The following is a 14090-nucleotide window of genomic DNA, read 5'->3' on the forward strand; positions in this document are numbered from 1 at the left end:
GCAGCGGAACTATCTCCCCCCCCCCCCCCCCCCCCCCCATAGCTAGCAATCCAAAACAGTCCAGTGGTGCCTTCTGACACACTTCCTGTGAGGTCAGGGGGTGTGACATATGCAAATGAGTTATGCTAATGAGCTCCTGTACCTCTTTTTCTACGAAATGACCCCTGATTATAAGTAATTATTTAAAAGTAATCTGTTCTGGTTGTTTTTAAAACTTTACTCTTACCCTTCTATGTAAGCAAATCCAGTCACTAAAGTTGTTCCATAATTAGCTTTGAATTCCTGGAACCTGCTGCCATCTATCATGCGGCTCAGAATCTATGAAAACATTTTCAAGAGAAATGAAAAATCAAGAGGCTTTATAAAAGATAAAAAGGACATCATGCTTTCCTTCAGTCAGAAGTTGTGGCTTGTTTGAAGTTCATATTAGATCACAACTTGTATACTATTAAACCTAATAATGTGTTATGCAGAAAAATAAACAACTTTAACTGTTAGATAACAATCGTACACCCAGTGCCAAGCTCTACAGCCTCTTAAACATGCAGATATTCTCTTGGTATGGAACACTTCTATTGATTAAAGATTTATAGACTATATTTCAATTAAATGCTCCTCAAAACAGTTTACAAACAACATATTAAATGCAATATAAATAGCAGCTCTCCAGGGCCATTCCAAAGTTAGAAAAATATGGGGGGGGGAGGCTTAAACTCCTCTGCTTGCATGCTGCAGTCTTGATCAGAATCAAGTGTTACACATCCAAAAATTAAATTTTAATAATTGCTTGGATTCCCAAAAAATGAATTTGCTGCAGATATCTGGTTGGACCCTCTGATAATCTGGTTTCCAGAGAAGTGGCATGACAGAATATGTGCATAAATACACTGCACTTCCTGTGCATATTTATTTGACTGATACATGACCAATGTGGATAGGATTTTATGTTTAAGAACGCTGATGTGACTTCTTAATCCTTACCAATTACAAGTAAAAAACCCCTATACTTAGCCCCATTTTAGCTCCAGTGTTCCTCACTTGTAATAGGAGTAATTAATCAGTTGTCTTTGTATAGTGTTACTCCCCATTTGGGGGGGGGGGGTTAGTATTGGAATACTTTATTTGTAATTAACTTATTTGGGTACTTTTAACCTCCTTTTCTCCACAATGTGGGCTCATAATGACTTTCTATATCACCCCACACACAAACACAGAAAACCAAAAATATTTAAACCCAAGTTAACAATATATCTACCCTCTGCTGGGGAAGGGAGGCAGCAGAATAGGTTAACAGCAGCTCTGCCATCAATGGCGGCAGTCTGTCCCCAGGCAGGCACTCTCTCCCTTCCTCCCACTTCTACTGCACACACAACTTATCCTAGTATCATATTCTAGTGGTACTATAAGTTATTGGCTCTACCCCTGTACCCATTATTTTGTGTCCAGTTCGCAGACCTCAGTTTTCTAGCACAAGAGAAAGTAGTTCCTACAAACCTAAAATCTGCTGACCTCTTTTCAAAACCATGGTTTAGAACCAGTTTAAAATTCTAATTTTTGGATAAAAAACAAATACCACTTTGTTGAGGCAAGTGAACTCACATGTCACAACAATATGTGAGTAGACTGAGCTTATCTAAACCAGGAAATCATCAACCATGGCCTCGCACACCAGGGAAGGAAGTAAAATGGAAGGAGTATGTGAGCCCAAGGATGTCAGCTGATTTGTACATAAAGGAATTGTGCTTTGTAAGTGACACATGAATACACCCATAGTTTAAACTACTATTTTATTATTCTTATAAACTAGAGCAAATCTAAACTCACAAACTGAAAAAGAAAGCAGTAATCTTGTACACAATTAGCTCAAATCTCATTGATCTAAATGGGATTTGTTGTAAGCAGCCTCACTGTGGGCAATGTTGCAATAAAAGTTCTTACCAATTTTATATGTAGAGTGTAGCTATAATCTTTTGGTGCAAGTCCTAGCAGTTCATCTGCACAGTACAAAGGGCTGTCATAGTCTAAAGTATCTTCTGTGGGAATTTCATAATTCAGTGTTGCAAAGATATTTCGAACACATTCATATGCTTCTTTTTCTGAAGACGCAAAGTGGTCAACACAGCCACTGACTCTGAGCAAGAAATTATGCACACATAACAAGTAAGGTTCAGGACAATAATCACAGGAAGTAAAATATTAGTGTGGACAATACAATTGATTTAAACTGGTTGTATTTATATTGCAACTGTCCAATGGCTAGAAACAGACTTCTACTCCTGCTTCAGGCGCAGTACAATTTTGTTCCAGAAAACGGGTTATTGAAACATTAATAAATGAAGAGATTGCTCTTCCATTTGTGCTTTATAGAAGAAATAGTATAAAGAAGCACTTTATCAGCCTTCAACAGTATTGCTTTTTTCATAAAAATTATTTCAAAATATATAAGGTTCAATCAAAAAATGCTCTTCAATCACTTTAACAATATTTCTGCTAGTGCAGAAAATAGGGTGATTTTTGCTGACCCGCACTAAATTTAAGGGGAGGGCTCCATGGACTGCAGCAGAAAACTATGAGCTTTGCTCTGCTTGGATCCAACCCACAATACTTGGAACCATTGCTGCAAAGTGAGCGCAGAGCGCAGAGAGGCAAGGTATTCATTTCTTAACAGGAGATGTAGTTAAGCCCATCAAAATCTCACCATCTACTGCAGAAGCCCTACGGCCCAGGCATGCAGGCTCAAATTATGCTCAACAGTGTTCAGAGAAATGCATTGTGCACATACTCCAAGGCATTCTCCTTTATTATTTCACACTTTCCAGAACCCAGGAATTTCAAACAGCTTTTTATATGAGCCCTTAGGTACCCTGAATCAAATTAAGCCTTGACAATTCAATCTCAATGATCAGAAAGCCCAATACACTTTCATGTTGATTAATTTTGGAATGTGACCAACAGAAGCAAAATAGGATGACAAACCACTAGTAGCATCCAGTGTTTCCTCTAAGCTGAGTTAGTGTGAGCTAGCTCACAGGTTTTTAGCCTCCACATTTTTGTCTTAGCTCAGGAAGGACGGCTCCAGAGCAAACTAATTTATGCAGTAGCCAAATCACTCGCTCCCAACTTTAATGCCAGCAGCTCACAAAGTAGAATTTTTGCTCACAAGGCTCCACAGCTTAGAGGGAGAATAGGATCTATTATTGACTAGCTACAGCAGTTCTGTTTGTATGTGTAAAGTGACATCAAGTCGCAACCAACTTATGGCAACCCTGTAGGGTTTTCAAAGCAAGACATTTTCAGAGGTGATTTGCCATTGTCTGTCTCTGATCCTCGACTTCCTTGGTGGTCTCCCATCCACGTACTAACCACGACTGACCCTGCTTAGATTCCGGGATCTGACAAGATCAGGCTAGCCTGGGCCATCCAGGTCAGGGCACAGTTCTGTTTACTAAGGCTCAAACTACACTTTATGACTTAACAAGACATGTCTAAGTTTCCAGACACCACCCATAGCCCCTGCAGTCATATAGGAGCTGTAGTAATCTGCTTTCTAAAGAGCCACGGGGGCTTGATTCCAGTCTGGGGGAACAAGGTGTTCCTGCATTTCCACCAAGCCGTTTTCCCAAGCCAAAATGGCCTGTGGGAATTTTTGGAACTTCCTTCCTGGGATCATTTTGGCTTCGGAAAATGGCAAAGGAGGGAGTGCAACAGCCCCTTGCCACTCCACTGCAAGCCCAAGCAGACTAGGGCCCTGTGGCTCTTTAAAAGGCATTCCCCTGTAGCTCCTGTGTGACTACAGAGAAACTGATTTAGGTCCAGGGAACCTTGTCCTGGGTCATGAAAGCTGACAAATATAGTTCAAGCCTTATTAAATAGAATTGCTGTAGCTAGTCAACAGTGTGCGACTTGTTAAAAGTCATAACATCTAGTTTGGACCTCAGCAGTGTCCCTTTGAATTCACTGGGACTTAACTGAAATATACTTAGAATTGCAGCCTGAGTGTGTGAAGAAGACTGGATACTGACTTTAGACCAACTGACTCTTCCTTTTTATTCACCCATAAGTACAGAGAAATGCTACGTAAGCAAAGATACATTTTTTGTTCCATCTCCAATAATCTGATGTAAACTTTCTAAATAAATCCTTAGGTTCAGCACTTAAACTGAAATTTGACACTGAAACTATTTTTCTATTGTTCAATATTTTATTTATATTTTGTTTATTTTTTATTTATAATCTCCCATTCTCAGTGGGACTCACAGAGAGAACTATTCAGTAAGTAAGCAGATTACAAAATATGATAACATTTGAATAACAATACTTGAGCCTCACAGCAAAGATTCCTGGTATAACAGAACAATGCAGTGGGGCCAGAATTGAAGAACTGGAAGAAAAAACACAGTGTCCCTAATAGAGGTCACCTTCCATGCTGGTCCATCACAGCTCTGCTCCTCTACAAGAATACCCCCCTGAATAGGGATGGGCACGAGCCCACAAAAGAACCCCAGTTCGAGCTCAAATCAGGCCAGATCATGGTTCGTGAACCAGGGGTTCGGGAGAACTGTCTCCCACAATCTGCCTATGAACCTCCATGGGGGGTTGTGGGAGGGTTTGTGTAGGCTTCGACATCCTGTGGCCCCGACCTGAGTGAGCGCTGAGGGCATTTAAATGCCTTTGGAGCTCACCTCTGGGTTGGGCCAGCCCAACTGAGCTCTGAGAGTGAGCTCCAAATGCCTTCATAGGCCTTCAGAGCTCACTCTTGGAGGTCAGTCAAGTTGGGCGACACAACTTGACTGCCCCACCCGGAAGTGGGCTCCAAAGGTCTATAAAAGCCTTCAGAGCTCATTCTTGGAGCTCAGCTGGGCCAGCCCATCCCAAAGCTCCAGCTGGAAGTGAGCTCTGAAGCCCACTTCTGGGTGGGGCTACAGCCCTACGAACTTCCCTGAAACCCGAATCAATTTGTGCAATTGAGAAGTTCATGAAAGTTTGTGGTCCGGGGATTCTTGAAAACCCCAAACCACAAACTTCCACTTTTCCAGTTCCTGCCCACGCCTACCCCTGAACAATTCTGTTTTTTACATTTTGCAAAGCAATGGAAATGTGTGGGCAGCGTAATAGCCTCAGGCAGACTGTTTTGTAGATGTGACGCACTCATATAAATCTAGCTGAAAGGCATATTGGTGGAGATCTGAAATTCTATGGGCATTGTTCACTTTCTGTAATGCGTTTTTCAGTTACATCCCTTCCACATGTGACAAGTTTCTCCAGAACAGAACTTCCTGGGATGCAAGAAGCTGTTATTTATAAAAAGAAATGTGCTATTTCCCCTCTTTTCTCAGTCATCCATATATGCAGTGAAGTGTTTTCTGCTTGCACAGAGGGGTTGGGGATGGAGAGAAGAGAAATAGGCTGGATCCCAGTCATTATATTTCCCTGAGTGAATATGAACCTGCAGGATAGGCTAATTAGGTGGCATAGAAAGAAATGTGTCAAAAACCCGCAAAGTGAACTGCAAAAGTCACCCTTCTTTAGCAGGAAATATAAATTCAATAATACTATGTACGTTCAGGATAATTCTTGATCTGAAAACAGACTCAAGAGGAGAGATTGGTGCAAATTAATCAGGGCTTCTCCATTTTTATTTTTTAAGAGCCACTCACATTCTCTGTAAGAAAAACTACCTGAAAACTGCTGTACTATGGCTGAAGGTCATAGATTCATTCAGTACTAAGATTTTTAAAATATACTTACTTGGAGTGCAGGCTAGCTCCTCCCAGTTCCTCAGGAAGAATGTCTTCTCCTGTGGCAGCCTTAACTAATGGAGGCCCAGCAAGGAACATTGTACCAATCTTGTCTACAATGGCTGTTTCCTCTGCCATGGTAGGGACATAAGCACCTCCTGCTGTACAAGAACCACACACAACTGCTACCTAGAGGACATATCAACACTGCTGGTTAAAAGGGAAGTACAGATAGGAAACATTTCAAATATTAGCGGTGTGTAAGGAATTTAAGCTGTGGTTGCAGCAGCAGCAGCAATCAACACCACTGAAAAAATGTATTTACAGGGCAATCCTAAGTAGAGCTACACCTTTTTAAGTTCACTAAAGTCAATGGGCTTAGACGACTGTAAATCTGCTTAGAACTGCACTGTGAACTGCTCAGGAAAACTCCAAAGAACCAGAGATTTGAGAATTAGCTTTTCATAAAAACATAAGAAGAGCCCTGCTGGATCAGACCAGTGCTCTATCTAGTCCAGAATCCTGCCTCACAGAGTGGCCAACCAGTTCCACTGGACAGCCAAAAACAGGGCATAGAGGCCAAGGCCTTCCCCTGATGTTGCATCCTGGCTCTGGGATTCAGAGGCTTATGGCCTCTGAATGTGGAGGTTCCCCTCAGTCACCATGGCTAGTAGCCATTGATAGACTTCTCCTCCATGAATCTATCTAACCCCCTTCAAAGCTGTTTATTCCTGTTGCCATCACTACCTCATCTGGCAGCAAATTCCACATTATAATCTCTCTCTGTGTAAAGAACCAGGGAATTTCATCACACAGCAAGTGTAGATAACCTGTATTTAAGCAAGGAAAGCACTGTGTACTTTTCTTTGCATTCCTTATCTCTGGGAAAAAAGCTATATTATGATTTATGTCTACTTGTCCATCTTTTGCTGCAACCTTAATCTACACACCCCATTTTGTGAGGTGGGCCAGTGCTGCCCAAATAACATTACCCGCTATCTTAAGACAAATATTTATTTGCTAATTTTGCTCTATATACTATACTGTTCCTGGAGTACAGCAGACAGCATATGCAGCCAATGCAAAATCTTAGATGGGATGTGACACTTCTGAAGCATTAAGTGCTCCACTCACCAGCTATCCACTTTTTTTGCTATTAACCGAACACGGGTCTCTTCCCCACACTACTGCACTGGGTAGATTATACCTGATGGATTTTCATTGCAGACATCACAGCTTCATTGTAGAAAATTCTACCACCGTGGAACTGGTCAGGAAACAGCTCTGCCTAATAATGAAGGAAGAGGAAAGAACCAGGGAGTTTCAGCACTACATTAAATTCAAAACTCAACTTTTGGATCTTTACTTTTTTACTCAAAAAATACACCTGTCTCTGTTTTACAATGTCTACCTTTCACAGTCTGTTCCTAAATTAAGATGTAAAGCTAGTTTTTCTTTCATCCCATAGAGGTTCTTGCCTGGCTATGTAGTTAGAACAATAATAATTTTAAGTGTGTGTGTGTGCATTGTTTATATAGAAGTATGAATACTAGTATGGCAGGAACTTCAGCCTGCAATTCCTCCTTCTATCCCCCAGAACTAAAGCAATCACAGATTGGGGGGGGGGGGCATTAGGAACAAACTGACACATTATATTTTTACCCAACTGGATAGCAACTATTAAACTGTAAGCAGTTGACCAATACAAAAACAGTAATGCCTCCTTCTGTATCTTCATCCCTTCAAGCAATATATGTTGTCGAAGGCTTTCACGGCCGGAGTTCATTAGTTGTTGTAGATTTTCTGGGCTGTATGGCCGTGGTCTTGGCATTGTAGGACCTGACGTTTCGCCAGCAGTTGTGACTGGCATTCTCAGAGGTATAACAAAGAAAGATGGAGTACTCTCTGTGACAAGATGGAGTACTCTCTGTGTCTTCTCACCTTGACACAGAGAGTACTCCATCTTTCTTTGTTATACCTCTGAGGATGCCAGTCACAGCTGCTGGCGAAACGTCAGGTCCTACAATGCCAAGACCACGGCCATACAGTCCGGAAAATCTATGACAACTAAAGTCCTATCAGCTCTTTGGTTCTGTGCACTGACAGTGTTAACACCTGAGGAGTCAAACTGTTCAACAGCTCCACATCTTACCTCAAATCAGAGACTAACTGCAATCCTAAACAGAGTTGCATCCATATAAGTCAATGACCTCAATGAACTTAAAAAGGCTTTCACTCTGATGAGGATGGCACTGTAACGAACTTCATTTCAATAAAAGGAAGCCAGATCTCTTGTATTCAAGACTAGTGCCTGCATCGCTAAAGGTGTTCCATGCCGCACCAGTTATATTGTGGAATCACTTTTTTCTGTAAACAGTTGTAAATTTTGTTGCTGTTTGTTTAGATATGTCACAAAACACACCTATGTATTCTGTGTTAGTTTGATACTTCATCCAGCTCTCTGACTATGGTAATGTTTTAGCAGCTCATTTGACGCCTGGCTTTAGCTTTGCTATTGTGATGTAGATTATTTACTCAACTAACATTTTCCTAGCATGCAGAAAGTTCAAATAGGGAAAGCTAAACAAAAAAAGAGGCTAAAACAAGTGAGTAAATTTATGTGGAAATAAACTGTGCTAAATTCCATACTACCTATATTTTACCTGAAGTGGTAAGAATGCTCCTCCACTATCTACTAGATAAACAGATGGAAGTCTATTTTGAATTGCTATTTCTTGAGCTCTTAGCTGTTTCTTCACAGATATAGGATAAATGGTTCCACCTTTCACAGTTGCATCATTTGCTATGAAGACACACCAAATTCCACAGATTCTTCCAAGTCCTGCAATGCAAATCAAAGAAACTATTGCAAAGTTGACCTAACAATGATAAATAAGGATGTTTTAGAACAACCTCAATTATCCAAATGGAAAAACTTTGTAATTATGGCTTAAAGCAGACAGAAAATTATACAAACACAGAAATGTATTTATTTATTTATTTATTTATTAAGATTTATACCCTGCCCTCCCCGCAAAGCGGGCTCAGGACGGCTTACAAGGGGAAACCCATATAAAACAGATAAAAACAATAAAACATTAATGACAATTAATAAAAAATTTACTCAATTTGACAAGATGGTCTCCGGATGGTTCTCCAGGGTGATGTTATCCTATAGCTCAACCAGGTAAATCCAGTGGCCACGCAGAAATTATGGCAGATCTTCCTGGGCCATCTTAACCCTGATGTTGTCCACCTCATTGGTGGCGGTGGTAGTGGTGGCCCCTATATGAAAGCCTGGCGGAAGAGCTCCGTCTTACAGGCCCTGCGGAACTGCATAAATATGCTAGTGTTTTTATCAAAAATCTGTGGCTGTGTCCTTGTCTCCGTCTCTCTTCCACATAACATTAGTCACTTCCTTAATTTAATTAAGGGACAGAAAGTGTCCCTCAGAAATTGTAATGAGATGCAAAATAAAATATTACAAGTATGTACATATTAAACCTGAAAAAAGACTATAGATTACCATCCTTAACTTGGAAAATTACTAGTATAGGTAGCTTTGGAAGCCCTCCTAGGACTTTTTTAAATGTTCTAAACCAAAGATGATTCTGAGCATTTGTATTTTTACCTATCAAGACAGTAGGTAACAAAAGGTCTCAAATCTCCTCTCAATCAATCTCTCACACTACAGAACTCTGTTTTATTTGCTATCAAACAGGTATTACTAGCAGGCCAAGCTCCTGATTGAAAAGTGGCATATAAATGAAGTAAATAAAATAAATAATTTGATTGGTCTTAATCAATGAACAGCTAGCGGCTAGCCATGAAGCCTCTGGATCATATAGCAATTTATCTTAAATAGCAATTTTTCCTTTACACAAAACCTACCAGTGAGACATCCTGCAGCAGGAACATCTCCATAAGGCATATCAAGGCCTGCAAGTGGAGACAACTCAAGGAAAAATTCATCATCAAGAAGCATCCTTAGGCGTTCACGAACAAGCAGCTTCTTGTTTCTTTGAGTGTGATGAAATATTGCATTTTCTCCTCCGCCTTTATTGATCTTTGCAAGCAACTCCAAGTATCTGACATATAAGAACATAAGACATGCCAGTGTTGGATCAGGCCAAAGGCCCATCCGGTCCAACACTCTGTGTCACATAGTGGCCAGAAATACCAGTGCCATCAGGAGGTCCACCAGTGGGGCCAGGACATTAGAAGCCCTCCCACTGTTGACCCCACCAAGTACCAAGAAGACAGAGCATCACTTGCCCCAGAGCCCCTATCTATACCTTGTGGCTAATAGCCACTGATGGACCTCTGCTCCATATGCTTATCTAATTCACTTTTGAAGCCGTCCATGCTTGTAGCCGCCACCACCTCCTGTGGCAGTGAATTCCATGTGTTAATCACTCTTTGGGTGAAGAAGTACTTCCTTTTATCTGTTCTAACCCGACCGCTCAGCAATTTCATGGAGTGCCCACGAGTTCTTGTATTGTGAGAAAGGGAGAAAAGTACCTCTTTCTCTACCTGCTCTTTCCCATGCATAATCTTATAAACCTCAATCATGTCACCCCTCAGTCGTCATTTCTCCAAGGTAAAGAGCCCTAAGCGCTTTAACCTTTCCTCATAAGTTAGACTGTTAGACTGGATCAGATATAATGAGTTTAAGATGTAATTTAGCATATTTCCATATGCAAATGAAAATGGCTTGTCAACTTTACTGTTCCACAAATTTAAGCTGGATTTGTGTGACTGTGTGCATTAGCTTAATCATGATGAATTTGAGGAAATAACAGGTTTATCCTACAAACAGGCTAAGCTAATGGCAGCACCCGCCTCGAAAGCAAGAAGTTCTTCTATCAGAAAAAGAGCCTTTTACCTCAAAGGAAAGCTCCTTCCACTGGACAACAGCTGGACACAGCCGTAGGATAACAACCCATTATATTATGAGACCAAGACATGACCTTCAGCTTCACATCTCAAAATGCTTTATTTTCATATAGATCTTAGTTTCAATTGGGTCTATGACTGGATACCTTCTTAAAAAATAGAATTCTAGTTAAGCACATTTATTTCTGAACAAATCAACCAAACAGCAATCAACAGAATTTTGCTTTCCTGTTAGGGCTGCCAAGCCGCGGCGGGGGATCCGCACGTCTTCACAGGATCCCTGCCGCGGGGGACAGCGATACGCGTTGCACCGCCGTCGCCAGGATGTGACGCTACGTGTCGCTTTAGCTACGTGATCCCCCGCCGTGGCTTGGCAGCCCTATTTCCTATAGAACTAATGCTGGAAAGTTCCATTAAGTCGCGGCCAACTTATGGTAACCCTGTCGGGTTTTCAAGGCAAAAGACGAACAGAGGTTGCTTCTGCTTCTGCATAGTTTCCTATCCAAGTAATAACCAGGCCAACACTGCTTAGCTTCTGAGATCCAGGTCAGGGCAAGAATATTTGACACAAAAGGGAAACTGCTTGGTTTGCATTACTGTAAATCCCCTAACATCACCATTTTGGAATTACTGTATTTTTTAAAAGTAATGTATATTCAAAAGATATTGTGGAAATACCTAAACAGAAAGAACTCACGAAAGGGCACGGGGGGGGGGGGGGGGGCAGCACACAGCCTTCATGAATTCTTTCAGTTCATATTTACAGCTCTGATTAAAGTCCTTTGGATTGCTGCTCTTTGGTCCTTAAGCACATAGCCATGACAATAGTGACTCACTTTCCTGCCTTTGTCAGTGAATCATGATTAATTAAGACAACTTCACTCACTGGCTCTAGAAAAGTATGACTCTCCACATATGTCTTTGAATGTAAACCAAGTGTGAGGCAAACTTCATGAAGTTTCCAAAAATATGCAAAGCAGACAGTACACATAAAATTTAAAGGGAAAAATAAAACTATCCTACAACCCTGGATAAGTTGTGCTTTATCTATCCATCCCATGAAGATAAAAATCCATGTCCACATAAGCTGAGAAATAATTCCAAACCTATTCAGATGCAGAAGCATCCTGTAATATAGTTTTCAAGTTTAGTTTTCAAATTTATGTGTTTTAATCATCTAGAATATTTAAACAGTACAATGTTTTCTATAACCTTTGTGGAACTAGAACTGAAGCCAAAGTTGCTTTAGCAAACTTTCAGATTAGCAAACTGATTAAGACTGCCTTGATGCCAAACAGAACTACTTTGGATTTTGGCCTCATAATGTCATAGTAGTTCACACTTCACAGGAATCTAGAATTCCCTACAGTTCCTCAACTGTTCACTAAATACTCACAGAACTAACTTATAAGGGTATTAACAAAAGACTTACCTCTGAATGCAGATCTCACTGTTGCTTGAATTTCCATCCAACACATGTCTATATAGGGAAGGAATGTTTCCATCTAATATTGGGAAAGATTTTATATATTGATGTTTATTTTTTATGCTGAAACTCATGGAAGAAGTGTGCATCATGGCACATGGAACTATGCTGTCAGTCTTTCCTACATCCTGGTAGCTCAACAGGCATGATATTTTCTGTACACCTGAGCCATTTTGTTGACACTTGCTCTTGGAAGTTTGAAATAATGGGGAGCAGGATGTTGACAAAAGACATGATAGACTTCTGGAGAGTTTGGTGAACCTAGAAAAGAACAACACCTTTATTACTTTAACAAATGTATATCTATTTCCTAACAGACTGAGGAATTAACAAAATCAAACCAACAAATACCACAAGCAAACTAATACATATTTAGAAAATCTAGTATTTCAAAGTATGGTGACAAGTACCCCAAACTAAAGGCTGACTTGACTTGAGATACACAAATTGTCACAAAGGAAACAAGTACCCCAAACAGTTTTTAAAATATTAGACAATTATGTTACATTTTCAATTGATATTCTGAATATAAGCAAAGAGCAGAACAATTCTACAGTCTAGCTAAATACCTATCATCATATTGGTCTTTTTAGTTAGAATTCTATACTCTTTCAGCAGCAGAGTCAAATGCACAATAATAGTTGTTAGAAAATAGTGGTGATATACTTTTTTCAAAAAGTATTTCACAATTATTTTCTAACAACTCCACTGCTATTCATCCATCACAGCCTGAGATGATGGCACCACCTCCCTGATGTAATTTAAACAATTTCACATACCCTCCCACACATAATGCACAAATCTGCTGCCAAGAAAAGCTCACAGTACTGTTTCCAGAACATTTAATGTCATTAAGTGCTTAGGAGAAGTTACAAGTACCAGATAGGTAACCAAACACAGGCAGCAGCAAAAGTACCCCTTAGCCAAGGGAACAACCAGAATCCCACACAAAAGAAAAGACTGCCATCACAAAGATCCACAAGCTACATAGTCCAGTGGCTGAAGATAGGCTGCATATAGAATCAACAGGTGGCAGATCTTCCAGAAGAGGGTCTGAGTACTGCTGTAGGGTCAAGGCTTTTCCACATCCAGCACTAATTTACACTGTATGTCTACACTGGTGTCTGTTAGATGAGCAATTTCCTTTTTTGCATGGAAACTAGTTGGACAAATACGAATAGACTATAACAGCATTCTCAGAGGTGGGAACAACACCACAACAAAGGAAGTTCAAGGGAAGGGTAGGAGCTGGTGGCAATAATTTTAGATAATACAAGAAAAAGTCAGTATGTATAGAATCCATGTAAAGTCTAGTGCAGGGCTGTCAAATATACAGCCCATGAGCCGGAACCAGCCTGTCCAGAGTTTTTACCTGACCTGCAAGCAACTGGTGTGAGGGAGGGATCAGGAGGCTGCTCAGGTGGTGGGTCACAGACCAGCCAGCTGCCACCTCGGAGGAGGAATCAGAAGAATTGGGCCCCACACCAATGGAATTCCCACCTGAGCAGCTGGGTCCAGCAGCAGACCCAACGCAGGAAGCATCAGGAAACAAGAATGCTTCCCAGTCATAGCCAGGCTGCTCAGTCTGTTAAGAGAATAAGCCTAATATTTGCTTTATGGACTGCTTATTGCTACACACAATGGACTGTGCACATACACATAGGCTCAGAAAGCTGTACACTTTAGGTCACCTGTTGTGATGCTACACATAGAGGGTGCCTGCACATACCTTCCATGTAAATAAGGTTTCAGCTACACAGTTGCCCAGCCTGGTGAAGAAACACAAACCTCCATTATTGTGAGCAATGAAACAACAACTCTAGGAAGAGACAGCCCCCATGACAGAGCTGCTTGTGGTCATGTACTACCCATCGCCTGCTTTGTTCCTGAACTGGAATTTCCTGCCATGTGGACATCTGGTTATTAATGGAACTGGCCAACTTCATCAGCACTACAAGGAAGCATCCTGA

The 14090-nt window shown here is 40.8% G+C and overlaps 1 protein-coding gene across 1 annotated transcript in view; it reads right to left on the reverse strand.

Annotated features, from left to right (window-relative positions):
- Positions 1-12375, reverse strand: part of LOC107114346 (methylcrotonoyl-CoA carboxylase beta chain, mitochondrial-like) — a 26778-nt gene extending 14403 nt beyond the window's left edge. The window contains exons 1-7 of the mRNA XM_015415789.1: positions 12067-12375; positions 9630-9826; positions 8402-8580; positions 6946-7026; positions 5749-5927; positions 1939-2131; positions 227-318 (exon numbers count right to left, since the gene is read on the reverse strand). Coding sequence (XP_015271275.1) covers positions 227-318; positions 1939-2131; positions 5749-5927; positions 6946-7026; positions 8402-8580; positions 9630-9826; positions 12067-12212 — 1067 coding nt within the window. The 5' untranslated portion in view covers positions 12213-12375. The remainder of the gene's footprint in view (positions 1-226; positions 319-1938; positions 2132-5748; positions 5928-6945; positions 7027-8401; positions 8581-9629; positions 9827-12066) is intronic.
- Between the last annotated feature and the right edge of the window lie 1715 nt (positions 12376-14090).

This window comes from Gekko japonicus, unplaced genomic scaffold (genome assembly GCF_001447785.1).
Source record: "Gekko japonicus isolate JY-2015 unplaced genomic scaffold, Gekko_japonicus_V1.1 scaffold20, whole genome shotgun sequence".
NCBI lineage: Eukaryota > Metazoa > Chordata > Lepidosauria > Squamata > Gekkonidae > Gekko > Gekko japonicus.